The sequence below is a fragment of the Carlito syrichta genome, unplaced genomic scaffold (genome assembly GCF_000164805.1).
Source record: "Carlito syrichta isolate Samal-C Ts95f unplaced genomic scaffold, Tarsius_syrichta-2.0.1 Scaffold288951, whole genome shotgun sequence".
In the NCBI taxonomy this organism is placed as follows: domain Eukaryota; kingdom Metazoa; phylum Chordata; class Mammalia; order Primates; family Tarsiidae; genus Carlito; species Carlito syrichta.
In genome coordinates, this window is record NW_007233047.1 from 123,945 (window position 1) to 149,093 (window position 25,149).

Consider the following 25,149-nt stretch of genomic DNA (forward strand, 5'->3'; position numbering starts at 1 on the left):
CCTTTAGGTGCCTAATGACTATTTACTGAATGAAGGAAGATGGCTGTCATACTCCATGGAGTCTTCTCTTTCAAAACCTTTCAACTTTTGGATTTCCCTGTGGTCTCTCTCCAGCCTGGTACCCCAAACTAAATGTGGTTCTCCAAGAGGGATTTGACAACGCAGACTAAGCAAAGTCGTCACTGACCTCCCTGATTCTCAAAGATGCGGTACATCCATTGCCGTGACCTAAGATCATGTTATCCTTTTGAGCAACCACACAACCACTGATGGTTGGTACTCCTCATCCCTCTGTACTTGTATAAATGTTTTGAACCCAAATACAGAATCTTACATTTGTCCATATTAATTTTCTTCATCTTCAATTGATTTTATTCTGAAACCCCAAATATTGAGAATCCCCCAAATGTCATGTCATCAGTGAATGTGCTAAGCAGACCATCAATGCTCTAATTAAGTCACTGGTAAAAACGAGGCGGGAGGACAGGGATAGAGCCTGGTGACATGAGGTCTCCATGAGGTCAACATTAATCCAGTTAATTAGTATCCCTTGGGTCAGTGGTCAACAGATAGTGGTTAATCTACCTGCCAAGGATATAAGAAGGGGATGGCAGTGGAAAGAAGAGAGACCTTTGAAGCTTATACATGAGTATTCTAATGTTTCCCAGTCTGTTTCCTTAGGAGTAAAAGAGGATGAAACTAGTACCTTTCTTATAAGGTTATTCTGAGGAGTTAACACTCGCTTCCTTCCAAAGTTGCCCATGAAATGCTTTGTCCATCTGACTTACATGCAAAATGACTGTGCTGGCCCCAGGTCTACCTATCTGCCGCCCTTCTCACAAAGTAGCGCCAGGACAGGGTGTCTGAGTATTTTCCAGTGTGTCATCTTGTTCTCCATGATTTACTTCTCCATGTTAAATTGTTCATGGGCCATTGTATTGACAATTTTTTTGAAATTCTGGCTCGGTGCTGACATCAAGCTCACTGGTATCCATCATTTCCCCGTGTTTTAAAAATTGGGGCAAAGATTGTCTGTCCCAGCTCATCCTTCTCCAGTTCTGCACAATTTGGAGAAGATCATGGCCAGCTGTTCAGTGGTCTGACTGCAAGTTTTCCCCTGGCATGTTCGTTGGTCTTGATTTTGTTGATAGCAGTGGTTCTCCAACTATGTCATGCATCTGAATCACCTGGAGTGCTGTTACAGTACAACCTGTTGGGCTCCACTTCTGGAGTTTCTGATTCAGTAGGTCTGGAGAGGGCCTGAGAATTTGTATTTCCAACAAGTTCCCAGGGAGCTGGTCTGAGGACCATGTTGAGCACCACGAATTTAGAGCAGGAAAGTGGGACTGTCAGTAAAGACACCAAAGGCCCTCTTCTCCTGTCTAGGTAAAAGACCCATCTTTGCTAAGAAAGCACATGAGAGTCGGGTTGGGGGGTGTGTTACCTCTTTTGTAGCCTCTACGCTACCTGCCTCTATCCTTTTGGCTCTTCTTACTTGAAACATAAAAAGCCCTTTTTGTTTTTCTTAATATTTTCGTAAGCTCAAACCCATTCTGCTTTGGTCTTCCTGGTGTGACTCTTCTAGGGTCCTGTTGCTACATGCTAGTTATATGCAACAGGAGCAGATGGGTGGTGATCAGGAGCAGGGATGAGTCCTGTGTCTGTCCCTTACCAGCTATAGGATCTGGTGCAAATTATCCTTGAGCTCAGTTTCTTATTTTGAAAATGAGGATAATGGTAGTGGTTCTTTTATTACATGAAATAATGTTTAGCATGGTGTTGGCATATGAGTGTTCACTATGGTAATGTGTGCTCCTTATCTATTTTCCTAGTATGTGTCATGTTATAAGCCTCCCAGAGCAGCATTCAGAATGTGTGATTGGGGCCAGGTGCAGGGGCTCACACCTATAATCCCAGCACTATGAGAGGTTGAGACGAGAGGATCACTTGAGTCTAGGAGCCTGAGGCTGGCCCAGACAACATAGAGAGATCTTGTCCTTGTCTTCACACACACACACAAAAAATTAGCTGGGCAGTGTAGTGCATGGTGCATACCTGTAGTCCTAGCTACTCAAGAGGCTGAGGAGGGAGGATCCCTTGAGCCCAGGAGTTCAATGCTACAGTGAGCTATGATCACACCACTGTATCCCAACCTGAGTGACAGAGCAAGACTCTCAAAAAAAAAAAAAAAGTAAGTGACTGAGCAGTTACCACCTGAGAATGTCTGCTTTTCTTCTGAAAGGTGTCTTGCATGTGGAGGGCGGAGCCAAAGGCACAGTCAAGGGCAAGTGGCATTGAGAACCTCAATTGGAATTTCAATATGACTGTGTCATACCCTAGGTGCTGACAGGTGCTTGTTGGGTCCCTGACAAGGTGTTCTAACCTTTCTGCTTGTTCTGCCTGGTAAGACACTGCCCTGTGCTCCAAACAACTGCCATGCACACATGGAGTCTGGATATGCCGCACCCAATGGGGTCTACTCCATTTCTTGAGGGTGGCAGCTCCCATCCCACTGAGCTCATTGACCATCCCCCACCCTCAATCTGGAATTAGTAGATCTGCTGCTAAAAATCTGGTGCACTGCATGAGAGTGAGATAATGTGGTTCAGTTCCTGGTTGTGCCACTTAGTTGCCTGGGTGACCTTGTACAAATCACCAAACTTATCCAAGCATTAAGTTGCTCATTTGCAAAAGGAAGATATGAGGGTGCCTCAAAAGTTTTTATATGAAATTCCCACCAGCAAAGCACAAAGGCTCTAATTTCTCTTCATCCTCACCAACACATTTTGCATGTTTTGGATAACAGCCATGCTAGTGGGTATGAAGTGATAGGTCATGTTGGTGTTGATTTGTATTTCCACGATGATTAGTGAACCATCTTGTCTTGTACTTATTGGTCATTTGTATGGAGAAAGGTCTACTCAAGTACTTCATCCATTTTGATGGGTTTATTTATTTTTTTCTATTGGGTTATTTACATATTGTGGATGCCACTCCCTCATCAGAAATGTTATTTATAAATTCTCCCATTCTATGAGCTGTCTTTTCACTCTCTTGATAGATTGTCATTTGATACACAAATATTCTAATTTCTATATAGTACAACTTATCTTTTTTGTGTTGCCTGAGCTACTGGTGTCATAATTAAGAGACCACTGTCCAACCCAAGGTGATGAAGATTTCTAAGAGTGATTCTAAGAGTAGATTTCTTCTAAGTGAAATTTATACTTGAAAATGGCTAAAATGGTAAGTGCTATGTTATGTACAGTTTCTCATGATGCATACGGTTTTTTCCCACCCTCATACACTCTATAAACAGGGGGTTTGCTGGGCAACATATTTTTAAGTTAGGAAACAAGATTATTTATCAAGTTATAGTCCATTACTGGAACTTCAAGGTAAAGAGCTTATGAGTGACTACTTTGACTTAGTTCATTGCTCTAATTACTACAGAGTCCTATATTGAACTGAGCCTAAATGGAGTTTCCTCCTTGTGATTTCTCTCTCTGGAGCTCTTGAGTCCACAGGGCAAGTCTAATCCCTTTCCCACGTGGTAGCTCTCCAAGTAGCAGGTGGCAGCTGCCATGATTGCAGTAACCACGTTCGACTGATTGCATGCCTCCCCTGCGGGCACCAGGGAAAGACAGGCGACATGACTAAACAAGTTCCTACATCCAAAGCCTGTGTTTTTGGCACTGGGCCACAATGCCTCTTGGCCAGCTTCCTCCTCAGCCTTCTTGTCTATGATCCCTTGGTCTTTTCTCTTGCAGCTTGGTTCTGCATCACCCACCAGCCCATTCCTCCATTTGCAGCAAACACCAGCTAAGGTCTCACCAAGGCAGAGGCTTATGACACACAATGTCTACCTTTTCACTGATGCCCTATTGGACCCTGCAGGGGTCCCCACAGAAGGACAGGGTCATTGGCAGAAATCCACTCCAAGGCTCCAAAGTCCCCCTTTCCCCACCTTTTCCTCTTGCTAAAGGCAGAGGCTAGTCTCTCCTGTAGTATTTCCTCCCGGGAGTTCCCACAACTGAAGATGTTGCAGTCTCAGGATTAGCAGCCTGTTTGTTTAAAGGGTTTATTACTGTTGCTTAATGCTATTTTGACAGATGAAAGCGAGTCAATTATAGCTGGAAATAGCTCTAGCTGCATAGGTTTCTTCCAGATGGTTACCCATTCCCCATCTAAGGGACTTTCTGTCTTTACCAAAGGGCAGTCTTTCTCTTTCTTTTATCCCTTCAGACTTCTAAGCCATCCCAAGAGTGTCCTCCTTCCAGGAAGGAGCAACATTTAAGGCATGGAGCTGAAAGTCATGAGATAGAGGTTGCTGCTGCAGACCCACTCTGTGACAGGGGTGAAGTGAAAAGATGCTGGAAGGTCCTCTGATAGGTTCCCTGATAGGTCAAACTCCAGGATGAGGGATGTGGCCCCAGTGAGCCCAGTGGCCATCACTCTGGCTCCATCAGCCACAAATGTGGCCACCTCTTTCTGAATGTCTCTCCAAGTGTTTCTTGGGGTCAATGGGTTTCCCATGTTGGTACCCACCATAATGAGGCCAGAGTTCATTGACCTTGGGAGTCACTTTTATGAGGACATGAGTCATTTATGGATGTCTTAAAGGACTTTCCAGGTCACATTGAGTTATGCTGAGGGCTCAAGGAAGAACATCCCAATGCCCCTTGGATAGCAGGGAACCTCTACACTGGGCTTTTTTGTTTGTTTGTTTGTTTTTGAGTTGGAGTCTCACTCTGTTGCCCAGACTGGAGTGCAGTGGCCGCTCCCGGCCACTGCAGCCTCGACCCGCTGGGCTCCGGCGATCCCTCCGCCTCAGCCTTCCAAGTAGCTGGAACTACAGGTGTGCGCTACCACACTTGGCTAATTTTTTTTATTTATTGTAGAGATGAGGTCTCACCAAGTTGCCCAGGTGGGTCTCGAACCCGTGGGCTCAGGCAATCCACTCACCTCAGCCTCCCAAGGCACGGGATTACAGGCTGAGCCACCAAGTCCGGCTTACACTGGGCTTTCTTATGCCCTGGAGCAGGACTGTTATCTGACATTTGGTTGGGTGGGTGACTGGATACAGGACCTAGCCCCAAACTGAGAGGCAGGGAATGTAGTGACCTAAATATCTGTAACAGGCATCTCAAACTTATTGAGTCAGGGTCTGACTCTGTTGTCTAGGATGGAATGCAGTGGCATGGCCACAACTCACTGCAGCCTCGACCTCCTGGGCTCAGGTGATCCTTCTGCCTCAGTCTCTTTATTAGCTGGAACTATAGGTATAGACCACTACACCTGGCTACTTATTTATTTATTTTTTGTAGAGATGAGGTCTCGTGTTGCCTGGGCTGGTCTCAAACGCCTGGATTCAAGAAACCCTCCTGCCTTGGCTTCCCAAAGTGCTGGGATTATAGGTGTTAGACACCATGGCTGGCCACACACACATCTCAAACTTAACATGCCCAAGAAAGAACTCAACACCTCCAAACACAGACGGGCTGCTCCAGGCTCTCCTAGTACAGAATATGGCACCACTGTCCATCTGTTTGCTCAAGTACTAATGCTAAGAGTCAACCTGAATTTTCCTCTTTCTCTCAAACCTTATGGATCTTAAATAGAATTCACCAGCAAATCCTGCTGCCTTAACCTCCAAATTTTATAGCAATTCTGACCAAACTGTTATGTATCCCGTGCCACCATCCAGCTTTAAGCCATCGATATTTCCTGTCTTAGCTATTGCAACAGTTTCCCAACAAATATTTCAGCTTTAATTCTTACCAGAGGGGTCTCTTAAAGACATAATTCAGATCTTCTCCCTCACATCCATGACTGCCTCTAAATCTTATACTCAAATCCAAAATACTTACCATGGCCCACAAGACCATTCTAGCAACTGCCCCTCTCACCAACGTCATCTCCTAACCAACCACACTTGTCTCTTTACTGATCCTTGAACACATGCTCCCACCTTGGGGCCTTTATATTTGAGGTTCCCTCATGTGGAAGGTTCCTCCCTCAGATCTGCACATGCCTGGAATCTTCTTACCCTCCCTCAGATCTGCACATGCCTGGAACCTTCTTGAGACTTAGCTTAAACCAACTTCTTTCCAGAGAAGACTTCCTTGACAACACAATTTGAAAGTATCTTATTGATTTATTTACCTGTAATTTATCTTCCCCTAACAAGAAAATGGAAGTGCTAATGAGATCTTGGCTTTATTCACTACTGTATCACAATGTCTAGGAAAGAGCCTTGCACATAGTAAGCACTCAATAATTATTTGTTTGAGGAATGTGTGCAGATTTTTAAACATGTCCACGAAGTAGCACTCCCCCATTGAGAGGCAGAATCTATGTCCACTCGCCTTGATTCTGGGCCACCTTAGTGACTAGTTAGTTAGCAAATAATGACAGAAGTGTCATGTGGTCTTAAAAAAGGTGATGCTGCTTCTGCCTTGGTGTCTGGACCACTTGTGCTGGAGCTTGAGCCACCATGTGTGCAGTCTGACTACTCCAAGGCTACTTTACTGTGAGGAAGCCAAATCTAGCCCATGCAGAGAGATCATGTGGAGAAGCTCTAAGACAACTTAGAGAGAGAGAGAGAGAGAGAGAGAGAGAGAGAGAGAGAGAGAGAGAGAGAGAGAGAGAGAATGGACAACCCTAGCTATTCCACTTCCATTGTTCAACCTCCAGCCGGTGTGACTACTGCATGAGAGACCCTGACTTACAACCATCCAGCTGAGCCCTTCCCAATTTCCTGACCAACAGAAATAGTAAAAAATAAATAAATAAATAAAAGTATTGTTTTTGAAGTCACTAAATGTTGAGGTGATTTAGTGTACTACAATAAATAACTGGAACAGAGGGAATGAGTGTTTAATATTCATCTAGTCCCTGGTGGCTGCTACAATGAACAACAGTATTATCCCTTGACAATTTACTGGTCCAAGTGCTGAGAGGTCTACACGGGTCACATGGTTGTGAGGAAACCAAGAGAGATTGGGAATTACTGCTTGTTTGGCTAAGGCTGTTGAAGAACCTCATCTGGATTGACCTGGACTTCTTAGTAGGAACAGTTCAGAACCGCCTCAACATGCCCTACTCGTTTTCCTTAATTCTTGGAATCCCTTTTGTAGAATTAGAGATCAAGATCTAACCAGGAGAACTCCTTGCCTCATTGATCATATCAAAATTCTTCTAAAAGAGAGTGGATTCCATTGCTGTGTTCCTATCTCTCTCACATTCCCTGGGTAAAGTTTCTCTACCATCTCAAGGACAGAACCTTGTGGACAAAAGCACATCCTCTCAGACATTTCTTTGGATATCTCTTAGCCCAATCCACACGATGTGCCCTGTAGGGTTAGAGAATATTACACCTAGAAGAGATGATGATGGCAATGATGATGATGTTGATGGCAACACTGCCTATTAATATTTCACTCATTCTACTATTTCACATATATTAGCTCATGTAGTCTTCATATCATGAGTTAATATTCCAATACTACCATCCCCACACCTATTTTACTGATAGACGCAACTACAGTTTCGAGAGATAAAGTTGACATATTCGAAGTCAAGTGCACCTGATCCAGATTTTCTTGAAAGTTACCTATGTGGGATGGCTGATATGTGACATGCCAGTCACTGTGTCTTCTCTTGTGTTCATAGTATCTATTCCCACTGAGCCTTGGTACAGCTCCAGGATTATTCTCAATACAGCTGTCCAGGTAGGCACTACCCATCGGTCAAAATTGGCATGCCAGATGAAACCACGTGCAACTCCCCTCATTTCCCAAGGAATGGAGGCCCAGAAAGGCCAGGTGACTTGCTGAGGTCATCCAGTGAGTGGGTGAAAGTCTGGGTTGAAGGTACCGAAGCGCACCCGGGAAAGGGACATGTTCTACCAAGGACCTCCCATACTCAGCAATGATCCCCTGCCCCGTGGGAGGCTGCTCACCCGCGGACAGCATGCAGCAGGCGCAGCGAGGGATATGCAGTCCGCACGTTGACACGGTGCTTCAGGATGAGCTCGTTGACCCACTCCACGCGCTCCTTGCCACCCCTGGCCATGAAGGCAGGGATCCACAGGATGCTGCCGTTGAGGCTGTGTAGACGCTGCAGCAGCTTTTCCCGCCATGTGGCATTGACCAAGTCTTCAAAGGCACGTTGGATGACAGAGGGGTTCATGGTCACCAGGTCTGTCTTGAGCCCCACGTCCCGGGCATACTCCTGCACTGGGGCTAGGTTGCACCTGCCAGGAGAAAGGCAACATGTCTTACGGGAAAACCGCGGACCTCATCCTTTTTTATTTTTGAGTTGGAGTCTCCCTCTGTCGCCCAGGCTGGAGTGCCACAGCACAATCATGGCTCACTACAGCCTCAAACTCCTGGGCTCAGGCAATCCTCCTGCCTCATTCTCCCATATATTGGGACTATAGGCGCATGCCACGATGCCAAACTAATTTTTCAATTTTTCTTTTGTGTGGTGGTAGGGTCTTGCTGTGTTGCCCAGGCTGGTCTCAAACTACTGGGCTCAAGCAATCCTCCCAACCTGGCCTCCTGAAGTGCTGGGATTACAGGTGAGTCACTGCACCCAGCCCTGAGACCCATTCTCTTTTTTTTTTTTTTTGCGTTGGAGTCTCACTCTGTCGCCCAGGCTGGAGGGCAGTGGCACGCTCCCAGCCACCACAGCCTTGACCTACTGGGCTCCGGCGATCTGTCCACATCTGCCTTCCGAGTAGCTGGAACTATAGGCGCACGCTACCATGCCCGGCTAATTTTTTGATTTATTGTAGAGATGAGGTCTTGCCAAGTTGCCCAGGCAGGTCTCGAACCCGTGGGCTCAGGCAATGCACTCACCTCAGCCTCCCAAAGGCACGGGATTACAGGCTGAGCCACCGAGCCCGGTTGAGACCCATTCTTATATTTAACTTGATTCCACCTTTTGTCTCTCCTTGCTTCCTCCTCATCCCCAAACAAAGATCCAGGGCATTTCTCCACACACAGTGGCTCCTCTTGTCATTTTTCCTCCTCTTTCTCCCTCTGCAAATGTTTACTGAGCTCCTAACACCTGCCTGGACCTTTGCTAGGCCCCTAGGGATGTGAATGCCTGCCTCCTGGAGTTCAGGATCTAGGAGAGGAGGAAAATATTCCAATCCTCAGCTGCTAAGATGACGATGCTCTTGGCAACAGTGACCTGGTCCCTTATGTGACAGAGTGAGGGCTCTGAAGCAGACTCCCAGGTTCAAAGTTCAGCTCTGACACTTTCTACCTGTGTGATTCTGGACAACTAGCTCAAATGCTCTGTGCTTCCTGAGAGCCTCCATGGCTTTAGCTATGATAGAGATCGCAACAGCACCCCTCCCAAGGACAAAAGGAGCCACCACACACCCAGGACTGAGAACACTGTGGGTCCATGACAAGAACTTGATGAATGTTAGCTATTGTCATCATTCTTGTGGGAAGGATTAGCAGGTGGTCTTCCCCGAGGTGGTGACCACGTAGGGAAGCCTAGAAGGATGGATAAGCAGAAGTTCATTAGTGGACAAGGTACAGGAAGAGAGTGCTTTCCAGTTTGCCAAATCAGAAGAATCACCTCAGGCACTTGTTAAAAATGCAGATCCCATAGGCCTCTCACCTGGAGGTTCAGATTCAGCAGGTGAGCCTAAGAACTGCTATTTATTTTGCAAGCTCTTCTTCTTCAGGCAGTATTGTAACCAAGTAGTTTAGGAATCATCATGCTATGACATTTTAGGCACCAGAAATGTATCCAAGGGCAGAGAGGTGTGACACAGAATGGGTGTTTAGGAGAAGGCAAGTGATTTGATCTGACTGGGGCATATTGCAAGGAGAAGACGGGACTGGGGAAGCAAGCAGAGTGTGATATCAAAAGGCCTGTCTGTCAGGGACTTGGTTCTGAGAACAATGGGGAGCCACGGAAGGTTCTTGAGCAGGAGAGTGACGTGAACAGATATGCATTTTAGGCAACAGTTAGACAACAGTAAGATGAAGTTGCAGTATAAATTGGAGGGGATGAAGTTGGAAATCGAAGGAAAACTAACAGGCTATTGCAATCTCTTGCTGAACCAGTCAGGTTGCTTAGGTGGGCAGCCTCTGCTATTAAACCTGAGGACTTCCTTGTGAGCAGTCTGGTCTGGGTGTGCATACCTGCCTGTGTCTAGGACTGGTATGGCAGCAGACGGGGGCCCCTGGGGAGACCTGGTTGTTGTCTGGCATGGAGGATTTGAGGGTGGAAAAGCCCTTGGACCACTGGAAATAAGTCAGAGAAATCAGAATAAGCATGTATAAAGCAGGAGCTGGAGATATGAAGCCCAGGACACATGCCACTACCAAACCATTAAATCCAGACAGACCCTGCTTACCCTCCCTTTAAAGAAGGACGTTCCTTCTTCAATGACTGGGGAGAAAAAGTAGGCTAATGAGAAAGAAAAACGGACATTCATTGAGCCCCTGGTGTGCGCCAGCCATTTGACTGGTCCTTTAACACAGGCCAGCTCATTTTATTGTGACCCAGTTTTAATCACCCTCATCTTATGAATGAGGAAAACTGAGGCTCAGAGTGTGAGAATGAACTTTCCCGAAGTCCTGGAACTGGTAAGGGAACCAACCAGGACCCAAGTTCATGTGTATCTGACTCAAAAAGCCTGTTTGCTATTTCAGACCAAACCCCCCAAAATATCCACTCTCCCCATTCCCACTCCCTGTGATCTCTGACTGTGGCTAACATTGCAAAGGAACAGACTGGCCTCAGGACAATTCCCTTGTGGGGGTCCCTGCTACAGTCCTCAGAGATTGGGGTGTTTCTACCAGCACAGCAGATAGTCTGGGGCTACCCAGGTCTCAGTGACCCCTGCTGCCCAGAAACCTGGCTTAGCCAGGCTTCCAAGGCCTTTCTGCAGGCCTGAGGCCTCCTCAGGACAACCTCCTGGTCCTGCAGTTCAGACATGCTGGGGCCCACCATGGGCGGGAGGGACCGTGGGAGAGGTAAAGAACAAAGCAGGTGCAGAGCCAGGCCTTGGTAGGCCTGCCAGGGTGGCTGGGGAAGGTGAGCACATGCCCGACTCCCATGTCTGCCAGTCTGGGATGCCACCTATTGGAAGATGCTGTGCGCTATGCACTTCCTGGGGGCAGACCCCGGCCCTCATTCGGCACAGAACCCCACTCCCAGCGGGGCCTCATGCCTTAAGCTCGGAGGCACAAGAGGGAGGCAGGGAGGGTTGTGAAGTCTAGGCTTTTCCGGTGACCCTGTCTCAGTGAGGGTGCCGGGGACAGGGAAGTGCAGCTCTGCCCTGAGTGAACTCTAGACATCCTCCTTCCCCACTGGTTGTGAATTGCTTCATTTAGGGGTGAAGGGGGCTCAGGAAGGGGTTCAGCCTGAGCTAGGCTCTCCTTTGCCTGGAGGCCAGGCCTCCCAGAGCGAATTCGGGGTGGCCTGTGGTTGGGCTGCATTACCTGGATGGGATGGACTCTGGGCAGGAAAGGACTCACTCCCTTCCAGAAAACACTATCTCCACAGGTACCCAAAGCGGGGTACCTTGCAGGGTGGGAGGCAGCATGTATGGGTTCTAAGCAGACTGCCCAGTCAACCGCCTGGCTCTGGCCCCTGCCAGCTGTGTGACTTCTGGCTCTCTGTACTTCAATTTCCTCACTGTAAAGCTGGAATAAAAATAGGACATTTCTTACAGGGGAGTTGTGAGAATTAAGTGAGTTAATAAATGAGAAGTGCATTGAATCACACCTGGCCCATGCTGAGTGCCCAATAAATGTTAGGGGACGAGGACAATGATGTTGATGATGATTTATCCGTGAAAAGACATTTGTTCATCAGATTCTCCCTATAGAAGGGGTGTGTGTGTGTGTGTGTGTGTGTGTGTGTGTGTGTGTGTATGTGTGTGTACACAATGAGGTTTTGATCCCCAAACATCTGGGAGCTTACTCTGCACACGTGGTCACAGATAGGAGCAGTCCCTGCAGCCTGGCACTGCAGGCTCACGGGGCTCTCTTGGGACAAGCCCTCAGCCCCCCACAGCCCCTGCCCATCCTCCATCCCCAGGATCCCCCCGTGCAGCCTTGCTTGCTACAGCAGTGGCCTCCCTGATCTGTGACTTTGCCTTCTGGCTCCTGTGCCTTTCTTCATGCTGTTTCCTCCTCCTCACCATGTTCATTGGTCAAAATCAAGACACACTCCAGCACTTCTTCAAGAAGCCTTCCCTGAACCTTGGCAAGCTCGGGTGGGTTCTCACTGTGTGCAGTGGGCCCCACCAGGACTCACAGACTCATGTTCCCCATACAGGGTTTTCTGAGAAGGGGTGAGGTCTTGCCTGTCTCTGTCTTGCACAAGAGGAGGCAGGGTGAACTGACTGAAGACTTGAACTGACAGGGACAGAGACATCTCTCCACCAGGAGCTTCACAGCTTCTGTCCTCCCAGTTGAGCCACACGGAGCCCCTCCTCTGTGCTGGGCACAGCCTTGGACTGCAGATCCAGATATGGACACAGACACCATGCTTTGGAGCTACTCATCTTCTAGGGGTGAGGTGGGTGGAGCGGAGATGCAGAGACCACAAAGAGCACATAGTGTGCCCTGCTGTATGGGAGACCCTGTTCTGGGTACATTCACAGGCGCCGTCTCACCTGAGACTCAGAATATCATCTCTCTCTACTCTGTGTGTGGGGTTTTGGCCTATAGCATGGATATCTCCAAGTGGAGGGCACAGAATGACCCCTTTGATGGGAAGAACCCAGGGGAGTGGCCCTGGTGGGGTGAAGGAGCCAGAGCTGCCATGGGTCGCTGTGTCTCTGGCATCAAATGTGAGGCCTGTCCACAGAGGGATTGCATAAGCTTGTCCTAAAACACCCCTCATGTCAATCCCAGAGAGAAGCAGAACTTTGAGAGTCACGTGCACAGACCCAAGGGATGAAGGACTCCTGTATTTTTTTGGAGTGGCTCTCCTTGGCATGTCAGGTTCCTATTTTACAAGTATGTGTGGAACGGTGTGGACATGACTCTCAGGAGTGAGGACAGCACGCTACAACCATGCTTCTCTAAGGGAAGTCCACACACCAGCAACAGAGGCATCCTCTGGGTGCTTCTTGGAAATGCAGAGTCCCTGGCTCCACCCCAGACCTGATGATGCTGTTCTTTAATAAGCCCAGGTGACCTGTGTACACGTTAAGCTTTGTCTGGGCTAGTGCACAGACAATATTCATGATGAAAGGACCTCAAAGCCAGCCAGTTCACCCTGCTCATCTTACAGATGATGAAACTGAGGCCTAGAAAGGGGGAATGACATGCTCCAAGCCACGTGACAAATGGGTAGCAGAGCCAAGGTTGGGCCCTGGACACCACACTGCTGTCTTTGCTGTGAAAGTGTCCAAAAAGCTGTCATACTCAGTGATCTGTCACAGAAACACAGAACCGAATACCACATATTCTCACTCATAAGTGGGTCCTGAACATTAATCACAATACTACAAGAGAGGGATTGGCAGTTGTTTTAGTGGTACACTGCCAGGGGAAGGAGGGTGTACATAACATCACTAAGGATACCCGATCCTAAACCGGGGAAGTGAGGACCAGTGGGAGGCCTAAACTTCACCTACACATAGACCACTTATGTACCTAATTCTCACTTGTACCCCACATCTTTAAAATAAAAAGGAAAAAAGGAAATAAAGTGGTCAGAAAGGAAACTGTTTGCCAAAATCTATGACTGCCTCTGGAAATTCCTGGGGCAGGGCCCCTTGGGAGTATGGGAAGCTCTCTTTAGAAATTCATGACTTATGACAAAGAAAGAGGCATGGCTTGCATGTGTGACCCTAGGTCAGAAAGGTCTTCCTGGACACTGCCCAGCATCCCTGGAGGTGATCTGAGCCCCCTGGGAGGAGACCTTGGCCTCCATACCCTCACCTTTAATACACACCCTGCCCAACCCTCACTCTTTCTCTCGTTTCCAATCAGACAAACCTACCATACTTCTTTTCTCCCTCTCCTGTCCCCTCAAACTCTCTCTGCTAATCTTTAGACTGAAGGGCTTCGAAAACAAACTGAGCCATGGGATATGCCAGGCTCAAACAGAACTGGCAGAGGATAACAAAGCTAAATGACCTTGGCTGCTGGGCCACTGGGGCTCTTCAATCCCGAGAGAGGCAGGAGGAAGGACACCATTTCTTCCCATGTCTTGAGGTTCAGGGAACTCTGTGACAAGGTTGCTCCCCAAAGTCCCAGGACAAGGCTCTTTTTGCATTGGGACAGTCCCCATAGAAACATGAGACTTGATATGCAGGTCCGCCAGGGCTGGGGTGGCACTCAGAATGAAACTTGAGGCTCTGTGTGCCCTACTTTTGACCAGGGGACAGCAATGCCTTGTTTCCAAGTCTTTATGGGTTGAGGGTCAGGTGTCAGGGCCATGGGTAACCATGTCCAAATGTCCCAGGCGCCTGAAAAGTGAGAGCCGATGTTTTAGAGAAAATGGTGTGCTGGGTACAAAATCCAAATTTCTCTGTTACCCCCTTGCTCCCCAGGTTTTGCCAACAGAATAACACAGTTACTCACAGAGCACTGCCTTCTATGACATTTGGATCAACTGCTGGCCAGCCCAGGAGATTTTGTGACCAACCTTTTGTACCAGGTTCTACCTCTAGAGGGTTGGCAAACTTTTTCAGTAAAGGGCCAGATAATAAAAAAATTTGGCTCTGCAGACCTAACTGCTCAATGATCTGCTCTGCTTTATATTGAACCAGCAGCCATTGACGGTATAAGAATGGCATGGCTGTGTTCTCACCAAACTTTATTTACAGAAGCAGGCCATGGGCCATCATTTGCTCACCTCCTTCATGGGTCAGTGATTCTCAACCTTGGCTGTACATCAGGATCCCCTGGCCTCCTGGGGTGGCTCACATCCCTGCTACGCTCCCCTTTTCTCCTCTTCTTCATTGTTTTGATTGATTTAAGGTACATTCTAGACACTGGGGACAAGGATCCCCAAGTGATTCTGATGAGCAGTCAGGGCTGAGGACAGTGGCTAACTCGACCAATGCATCTTGTTTTGGTCTCCTGGGAACACTGGCAATGCTCAGCTTATACATGGTCTGCTGGCTGCTTTGGGCCCAGAGCACCTGCTTCGGTTGGTTACCTGATGACAAAGCTGTGTGCGTCGATCTCCTGCCCACAGCCGCTGTTCAGCAGGACACCCGAGTTGCCCACGATGGCGCAAGTCCGGAAATGCTTGTTCTTCAGCGGTGAGGTTCTGGGGAGGAGCTCATAGAGGTTCTGGGACACATTCATCGTGCTGTCTCTGTCAAAGATGTAATGAATAATGTCTCCGGGCTTCAGGGTCCCCTTGAGGACGGAAATATCCTTTTCGGCATCCAAGAACTTTAGAATTTGCTTCCTGTGAAAACCAGACACGCATGAGGAAGGTCTCTGTGTTGTTGGCAACTCTGTGCCGACTCAGCTTTTCCCAACCTGTGTCACCCTGCAGAGTGGCTGAAGCCTCCAAACTCATGTGGAACACACTGAGTTTGGATGCCCTTGAGAGAGGGATCCAGACTGGGGTGGCCAGAAGTGGTGCAAAGGCAACTCTGGTGGTGACCAATGTGGGAGTTGCCATGGTTATGCCCTCTTCCTACGAGAGGTGAAAACTGCTCTGGGATACCACTCCATTAGGATTGGAGGTGAGCTCCTCACAGAAGGCTTTAGAAGGAAGGACGCCCCCACTGTCCTGGTTTGCTCAGAATGGCCTGATTTAAGCACTAAGAATTCCACATCCCTGAAGAACCCTCAGTCTTGGTCAAATTCAGATATCTGGTCACCCTATATCACATCCCTGTCTCTTAGAGAGATTCAGGCCATTCTCTGACTGGGAGTCCTGCACTAGGAACAGAAGCCAGGATGATACATCTCTCTCATTCCTCACGGACCCATCAGCTCCCATGGAAGGTTTTTCTGGGCAAAGGGGTGGCTCAGGGGTGAATGGAATCCTGTGAGGTATATCTCTACACTTCTACCTCTGAGACACTGAGAGGATGTCTGCCATCCTGGGAGCTTGTCCACTTTGTGGAGTGTGTCCCCCTGCTATTCCCTTAGTTGCTGTCTAGTGTGTGTGTGTGTGGGGGGGAGGGACTTGTAAATATTGACACCTCCCTGGTCAATATTTGGATACTCTCTAGGCCCCAGGGTAGCTTGGATTTAGAGGCAAAGTTCTCGAATCATCTAGCAAAGCATACAGAAGAGATGAGGTGGGGTCAGGAAGGGAATGGGTGTCCTCTTGGACTTGCCAAAATAGTTTTCCTTAAAACACACAGCCTCCTCCAGGAGCCTGAGGATCCTAGCTGGGAGTTTTACTTAAAGAATGACCCAAGTGATTTTTAGAAATGATTCAAGTCATAAAGAGAAAGAAACTGGGTACCTAGATTATCCAACGTTTATTTCATTTTTGGCAGCAAATGAAATTAACATTGTGTTTAGAACAGCTACAAAGATGGTGGTCTTTGTCTCCAGAGTCTGGGAGATGCAGAATTTTCACTTCCTTTGCAAATGTGAAACTCTGCAGGATGGCTGTGCCATTGCACAGATGGTAACACTGAGGCCTGAGAGCCTGACAGATTTGAGACGTTCACAACACTTGGTATATATCCCAGTGGGCTGCACATTCAATCACTAGGGGAACTTTTGAAGAATTTGGAAGCTCTGGGCGGATGCCTGAGAAATCCTGATTCAGAGAGTGGCCCAGGTCTCAGCACACCTTCCAAAGCACTGCCCACCCCCCCCACACCCCCGGGGACTCTTAATGTGTGTCCAGGTTCCAGGGCCTCTGCTGCAGCTGGGGGCAGCTAGAACACTAAGTAAGATGCTTTCCTTCCATTTGTCTTTCCTTATTAATGACCAGCGTCTCTTACTATATCACACAGGGGAACCACCCTTGCTGAATAACTCGTATCTCTTGATGGAAAACAGATGCATTGTTTTTATTTACTATGCTTTAACAAGCATCATATGACTTGACAAACTGATATGGTTTGGAAATTGCGAAAACCCTTGCAATTACTTACCCAAAAGTATTTAAAAGCAAAGGGAGCCTCTAGAAAGCCCATAAATAAACACCTCTGTGAGTGAATTCATTTCTAACTAATTATGAGGAATTACCATCAATTATTAAGCATCATTTCAAATCACTCGCAGAATCTTTTATTATGAATAATTCTGGTGATTAATTGACTGAAGTTGAGGAAATTCTTTTTCCCTCTGGGTGAAGGCATGTTGTTCCTGCCGAGATGATTGTTTACAGGCTCCTTGCAAAGGCCACAGCCTGGTCTTCAAATGGGAGAGAAAACGCTAGTGGGGACTGTGTGTGGGCCTGTGCTGGCAGGAAGATTTCTTCCACAGGTGGTGTCGTGGGGTGAACAGTGGCCCCCTGAAATATATGTCTAGGTCCTAACCCTGGAACCTGTGAATATGACCTTATTTGGAAAAAGCACCTTTGCAGATGTAATTAAATTAAGAATCTGGAGAGGATTCATCCTCAACTACCCAGGTGAGCATTAAATTCAATGACAAATCCCTATAAGAGACAGAATAGGATAATATGAGGAGGGACCCCCAAAACCATTAATTTATTTATATTAATTGGTGTATTTATTCTTACATGTTTAAACTTCAGTTTAACTTCACTTATCAAGACACTTTATCCACCACTCAAAACAGTTTTCGAACTCATCCTTTTGATGCCTTTTAGTACTTCTGCTGTTTCTTTGTTTCACCTCTTCCACATCGGCAAAATGTCTCCCTTTGAGGACTTTTTATATCCGGGGAAACAAACAAAAAAGTCACTCAAGGTGAGATTGGGTGAATAGGGAGGGTGGGATACAGGATCATGCTGTTTTTTGGTCAAAAAATTGCTGAACACTCAGGTGCACTTGTAAATCACCCATCAAGAAATGGGCAAATGCATTCAAAGAATCTTAAAAAAAAAAATCCACTGAAGCCGAATGCAGCCTCTCACAACAATGCTAGCTGGTATACTGATGCCGATGGGTACCTAGAACACTTACCTATTGGGAGCAACCTGTACTACAAGGGGCCCGCCATCCTAAAAAAATAATTGTGGTATTTTTTTGGTCCTCCTTCATACACAGAGGAGCAGGCCATGCGAAGACAGAGCAGAGATTGGAGTGCTGTGGCCACTAGGAATGCTTGTAGCCACCTGAAGCTGGAAGAGGCAAGAGGACGGGTTCTCCCCAGGAGGCTTCAAGGGAGTGCTCAGAATTCTGGCCTCTGGAACTGCGCAAGAATAAATTTGTTGATTTAGGCCATCAAGTTGGTGTTAATTTGGTACAGCAGCCTTAGGGAACTAATGCAGGGGGGGTCTCACCAACTCCACGGTGCCCTTGATCAGAGAGGGCAGATGTTAGGGCCGCATGATGGGATAGAGAGCACACCAGGAGGCCTCCAATGAGACCTTGAGTAAGGAGTGGAGGGTGGCAGCATGGTGGAGTCCAGAGGCAGCTCCTTTGGGCAGTTCTCAGGTGCCAGGTCTCCAGATCTCATGCCTTTCTATTCCTCACACCTGTGCATGTCCCACATGAAGCCTCAGGAGCTAGGGGAGGGCGCATGTGCATTGTGTTAGCCTACTAGAGGGGGCAGCTCCCTGCTCTGTGCAGTGACACTTCTGGTAGCCATTCTCCTCTCCCACTCCATGATATGGTCTCCCCATCTGGCCCTGGCTATCAGTCCAACCTCATCCCCCCCATTCCCCACCTTCTGCTTCTTGCTTCTGCAGCACTGTGCACAAACACCAGATCTGACTCTGTGCATGCACAGTGTAACTTGGTGTGCCTGGCAAACGCCTAACCCAGTGCTGAAGTTCATCCAAAACCCAATGCTCTTGGTCAGCCTTCCCTGACCAGTCCTCTTACAAAATGAATGACTCTCTCCTTAGTATGGCCTCTTTATTTCCATGTACTTGTAAGATGCAATGCCACTTAATGTAGATACCACGCTGCGCTGTTCTGTCTTTGCTTATGTTTGGGCTTCCCTGCCTAGCATGTCTGAGTCATGTGAACTGTCTGCAGCTCAGTGCCTGGAACTGAGTAGCTGGATTACGCTGACCAATATTTGCTAGGCAGATCATGGTTACATCGAAGTAAGTGTCCAAAATGCTGAAATTGTCATTCCTTCTCCACAGTTCCCCACTGCCGCCACCTAACGATGACTGAAGTGCTCTGAAGATATCACTGCTCTCTGGCTAAGCAGACCTCTCCCTTCAGGGTCAGGTGTCATGTCAGTTTCTGGGTCTCCCAATGCCCATAGAGTTATAGTTTTTCATTTTTATGTTGTGGGAGAGGGGAAGCCTACACAGGCCATAAGGACTGTGGGGAGAGCAGTTCTCTGAGGACAAATTGGAGGGCTGTCACCAAAACCAGATGTGGACGCCAGGCAGACTCAGACAAGAAAGGGCTCCTTACGCCAGGGAAGAAAAGGTCTCCATCGCCCAGGTCTCCTCCACTGCTGACCTGAACCTCCCTCCCTCCAAGCCCAGGACCCCAGCAGAATGGTCCAGCTACCTCCTGGCCTGACTTCCTGCACACAGGCTGGGCGGCTGCACTTGACTGGGGTTTCTATTTTCAATTGATCACTTACAGATGAAATCTGCCTCAACAGGAGATAAACATTTGATTTCTATTCTGACTTCTTTAGATGATGAAGCGTGGTAATTTGCTGGCATGTGCTGAAAAAGGCCAAATCTACCTCTTGTCCTATAGGTAATTACTAGTACCTGATCCTAAGAGAGAGCGTCTGGTTGTGCCTCCATGTGGACGAGGCTGGCTGGATGTTGTGTTTGACGCTTTCATTACTTCTGTCAACAATAGCTGGTGATGAGGAGCCGTTTATTACAACTTCAGCTCTGGAAGAAAAAAAAATGGAGAGGGTAGACATGATGTGTTAGCATGCTGATGACAAGCCTGATAGTTTTGTTTTTGCACGGGCTTGAATGTAAACTTCTTTAGAAGGGTGAAATTGCAGTTATTACCTGAGAAGAGAAGGAAGTCTATTTATCTTCTAGAATGCACAAACTCTCTCCCTCAGGTATAACCTACATACATTCTCGGAGGTAGAAAGGGGGGTGATAAAACAACTTTTCTCTCCCCACTGTTTCCTGACAGTCACTGTCAGAATAGTAATATTTCTTAGTCAAGCTATTGATAAGAAACTCCACAAGGAGCAGATGTATCAGAGCAAAGTATCAAATAATGGGCTTATAGACTTAAAGAGAAAACAAAAACTCGTTCCACAACTATGTGATTGTAGCCTGTAGCTTCTTCCTCCTTCCCAGTGGTTCCATCACTGTCTTGCGGGTAACTCTGCTCTGAGATGTCCCTTGAAACGTGGGCCTTGTTACAGAATTATCTGTGTCGTGTCTTTCTCTCCTCCTAGACTATAAGCAGGGGATCTCCCTCACTTATTTTTATATTCTCTAGTGGTCTAATATAGCAGGTGCTCCATAAATAAGTATTTGTTGAATTTGAGTTTGAAATTGATACTGGGGAAGCTTGGGGTGGATGAAGGAGGTGGCTGGCTTTGTACTCCTGGCAGATCCCGACGCTGGGATCCACTTGACTCAGGAACACCAGGCATTACAGGACCAGCTTGAATTCAGAGGCTTGAAATGTATGCTAGTAGGTTTCTAAGAAACTAGGTTACAATGATACCTTTAAAGGCAGTGTGAGAGCCAGGCTGCTTTCTGCTGGATGCACGCAGATGCATGTGGGTCACATCTAAGTTCTTTTTGTCTGTGGTGACAGCAGATTCTCCCAGTTAGAATGATAAGTGGATTTGTGATGCCAAATTCCAAAGCTTTAAAGAGTTCAAACCCAACATCTATGTCCTCTGCATTGATCTTGAAACAGTCAAGTTTTTTTTTTAAAAGATGGAATCCTGTTAGCTAGGTTCAAATCCAAAGCTCTATTTTGACTTTTGCAGGTAGAGAAGGGATTCACTTAGAGGCACAGTTGTCTCACACATTCCCCCCACCCACCCACCTCTGTTTCTCGATATTTCTGACTCCTTTTGGCTGATATCACTTGTCTTGGATTCAAACATATGTAACTTTGCAGAGGATAGAAAATCAAAGAGTTTTGAGTAAGGCTCCTCCTGGCACGCAGGCAAAGCAGGGAGAGTGTGAGAGGAAACAGAAGCCCTGACCCTTTAGAATTTTTACTGTTTTCTTGCAAGGAGCAGAGGGTAGTGGAAAGAGTTCATAAGTTGTGTAACTGTGAGTCAATAACTTTACCTTTCTTTATAGAAAGTGGGTATAGGCCTGGTGTGGTGGCTTACACTTATAATCCTTTGGGAGGCCAAAGCAGGAGGAATGCTAGAGCCCAGGAGTTCAATACCAGCCTGAGCAATCTATCTAAGACCTTGTCACTGAAAAAATAAATTAAAAACAAAAAACAAGAAAGTGTGTGTGTGGAAGAGGTAAACATCCATCTCTGAAGTTCTAGGATTCTAGAAGGACCACCCAGCATGTACTGTTGGCTGCAGTCTTGTGGGACTCCAGTAGGAGCTAGTATGACTGCACCCCTCTGGTACTGCCTACTTCTGTGTAGGTCATAGGCAGGAGCAGAAACCTCAGGACCACCTTGGCTTCCACACCCAAGATTCACTGCAGCCCTCCTCAGTAGTCACTCATGATAGAAAGCTTTAGTGTTTGTAATAAGGAGTTGTCGTCCAAAGAGGCCAGCTGATGTTCTCATCAGGAATCAGTGGCTGGGTCCTGGCACCTCATGGGTTAACACAGATTCAGATTCAGTCTAGGGTGATACTCCTCAAAAACTGGGACACCCTGGATGACACAGGCTCTCTCAGGAAGGAAGGGTCTGTAGAAGTATTCTATCACGGATGCTGACAGAGGAGACCTGCTCAGAAAACTCCAGAAAACATGTCCAGGCTTCTCTTGGATACAAAGTGACAGAGGTAGAGAAGGGACAGAGATAAATGCTGGCACAGATAGTGGTAAAATTCCATTTCTGTCCCCACTTCCTAGCATTACCTTGGATAGGATCCTATAAGGTCAGCTGTGGTCTTACTGGGCTTTATCTCTGGCTCTGTCACTATCTAGCTGGGGGACTCGGGGAAGTCACTTGAGGACTCTGGCCTCTGCCTTCTTAACTGTAAAATAAAGAGGATGGATCACATAATCTCAGGTACCAACTTGGTTAGCAGGTTTTACATGCTCTGTGTTGCGCGCACATGTTAGATTGGTGAGTTGAGATGTTCCTTTACAGTGACTATGTCCTCCTGTCTCCAGTCTCCCAAACAGGGATGCATTTTAGCCTTAAATGGCTTCGCCTCCCAACTCTTGAACTTCACCCTCAGTGACCATCTTCTAATGCCATGACACATCTACAGTGATGGTAACATGTATAAGCTGAGGGCCTCTAACATATCAGGTCCTGGATAGACCTTTCTATTTGGTAGTTCCAGTCCTGAAACACCCTTTAAAGAAGACACATGAATTAATCCAATTGAATAAGTAAGCCAAGGCTCCGAGGGGTGAAATTGCTTGCCCAAGTCTGGCTAGCAAGCATTGTGGCTGAGCCCAGGACTGCCTGGCTCTCAGAATGGTTCTTTCCACTTCCCTTTCTTGATTCCTGTGAGAGTGTACCACCCCAAGTTACCAGAGGATCATCTTTCTCCAAAAAGGGGCATATTTTCACAATAGAACAGAGAGGGACTTAGGGATACACGGCCTTCTGCTTTGTTTCTGCTATATTCAGGCATAACATAAGCTTCATTTGCAGCTCCAAGGTGGCTAAAGGTCATTAGAGATCTAGAAGCAATGATGTTGGGGCAGAGGGGACAGTCTCTCAACTCAGTCATGCAGGGTCAGGAAAAGACATACTTGATAATTCTCTTATGGTCAAGAGATCTAAAAAATGTGGAAGGGCAAGTAATAGACTTCAAATAATAAAGACTGCTCACTTCCAGACTGATCAACACAGGATATTTAGAGAGCAAAACAAGGCCTTCATCTTGAGTAGTGGCCTTTGCTTATGTCAGATAATGTGGTCCTTACTTTCAATGCTTCTTAAGCTCAGGCTTCTAAAACTACAGGCCACAGGTATGGGGACACTTGTCACTGATGGAGAATGGGGACTTGGAAGCATGGTGCAGCCACTAATGATGGCAAGCCTAGATATGCTGGCTTGCAAAGCATTTGCATGTTCCCCTGCATCAAGCTGTCCCCAAGCCAAGGACTGTCCCAAACTCTCCCAGTCAGGTCCCATCATATGAAGTCCTAATAGTCTTTCAGAAATTGGAGTGTACATTCAATACTAAAGTGTAACATTACTGTCTTGACTCCCTAAATATTTTAAGAAGTCTCAGCAAAGCTCCTGAATGCTTTATTTTCCTTCTTAACCTCCTAGATAAGCCATCTAGCACAATGAAATTGGGTGAAAGCCCTGGTTCCCTTCAGGCTCTCCATTGCTCAACAAATACGTAAGTAAGGAAATACATAAGTAAGTTCATGGGTGGCCCAAGCTTTATAACGTGGGTGGGCTCTTTTCCAGAAAGTGACTCTCATCCATCTGCATCTTCCATCTCTGCAGCCTCTAGACCTTGGGCCATTTCATGTGATCTTCCATTGACAGGTCCCCCCAAAAGTTATTAGGGAAATGCAAAACCAAAGTGAAACGAAACAGATCTATTTGCTAAGTAAGAAGGACACATCCAGCAAAGAGGAGAAGCAGATTAATAGCTGCCTTACAGCAAAAACAAATGAACACAAAATCTAATTTACAAACCTATTAGATTTGCTATGTAAGCTGTTCACAGCTGATCTGATTGTACCTCTGCCTCCAGAATTCCTGCAAGACAAAGGAAATGCATTATTTATAAACCCAGCTCATCTTTGCAAAGCCCTCTTCAATTGCCAGGAGATCCCACAGCCCACCTGGAGAACTACAGAGGGAGGAAGAGCTCTCACTCTGGACTCTGCAGAATGGGCAATGTCCTGGTCCCAGCTGCAGCCCAAGCGTCTTACTGGGAAGTGGACCTCCAGAATCCTCCCCTGCTCCCCACTTGAACATTGTTTCAATTAGCACCCAAGTTCTTACTTGAGACACCCATTTAAGACTGGAAACAACCCCCCTTAAGAGTCATCACACAGGATAGCATAATTCAGCATGACTCAGCATCTGCTTTAGCATGACTCAGCACCTGCTGGCTGTTTTCTCTTGCTTTCATTCACATGCAGTGAGATGTTGTTCTTCATGTTCTCTCCAACCTTGAGACACCAGAAGTTCAACAGAGAAAGCAATATTAACTCAACAGTGCCTCCAACTAAATGTGGCAACGACTGACTTTCTGGTAGCAGAAGAAACATTAAGTGGTGTCACTTTGCCAGGAAATGGGGAAGGAGCGGGTGAGTCATGGGGGGGCCTTTGCTCCTTTCTTTGGAGAATAGGCTTTTGAAGTAAAAGAATTCTAAGTCCCACTCCAGCCCCACTGTCTATTCAGCTATCATAATCCATTCTGTCTGGCCACATAATTTCATCCTTCGCTGTCACACTAGACTAGAAGATGGTACCCTACTTTTTGTCATGGGTGTTTTAGAAAAGTTGTATATGAGAATTATTTTTTTTGAATAAAAATTAATTTAAAATGTATAGGTTATGTGTACCCTAAATGTGATTTGGGGAGGTACTGAATACATCCTCAATGTTTAAAGTTCTATTAAGCCTCTCAGTCAAAGTGTTGGTGCACTCCAAAGAAACAAAGTCCTTGGGGAAGCTGTGTACTGGAATGAAACTTCTCATTAAATGATAACTCTTCAGGGGAAGTTAATGCCTGTCCTCACACTGGTTTTAAGTCTGGATTTTTCCATCTGATTTCCTTAGGATTATCATACTTTATATACCATTGTATGTGTATTTGTGAGTATATGTCTATGGGTACATGTCTCTTCCTGATGGATTAAAATGTCTTTTCAACATTATTTATCAAAAGCCAATATTCCCCTGCCACACGGCCAGATGACCAGACAGCAGGAAAGGTGTTGTCACTTACCTAGTGTCTCATCCTAGGTCTCCCTGTGGGACCCAAGTTTCATCACTACAAGTCT

General features: G+C 46.8%; 1 protein-coding gene across 1 annotated transcript in view; it reads right to left on the reverse strand.

Annotated features, from left to right (window-relative positions):
* ST8SIA2 (ST8 alpha-N-acetyl-neuraminide alpha-2,8-sialyltransferase 2) overlaps nucleotides 1-25,149 on the reverse strand; it is a 46,004-nt gene that overhangs the window by 12,148 nt on the left and 8,707 nt on the right. The window contains exons 3-6 of the mRNA XM_021710434.1: nucleotides 23,831-23,893; nucleotides 19,801-19,929; nucleotides 15,160-15,417; nucleotides 7,964-8,257 (exon numbers count right to left, since the gene is read on the reverse strand). Coding sequence (XP_021566109.1) covers nucleotides 7,964-8,257; nucleotides 15,160-15,417; nucleotides 19,801-19,929; nucleotides 23,831-23,893 — 744 coding nt within the window. The remainder of the gene's footprint in view (nucleotides 1-7,963; nucleotides 8,258-15,159; nucleotides 15,418-19,800; nucleotides 19,930-23,830; nucleotides 23,894-25,149) is intronic.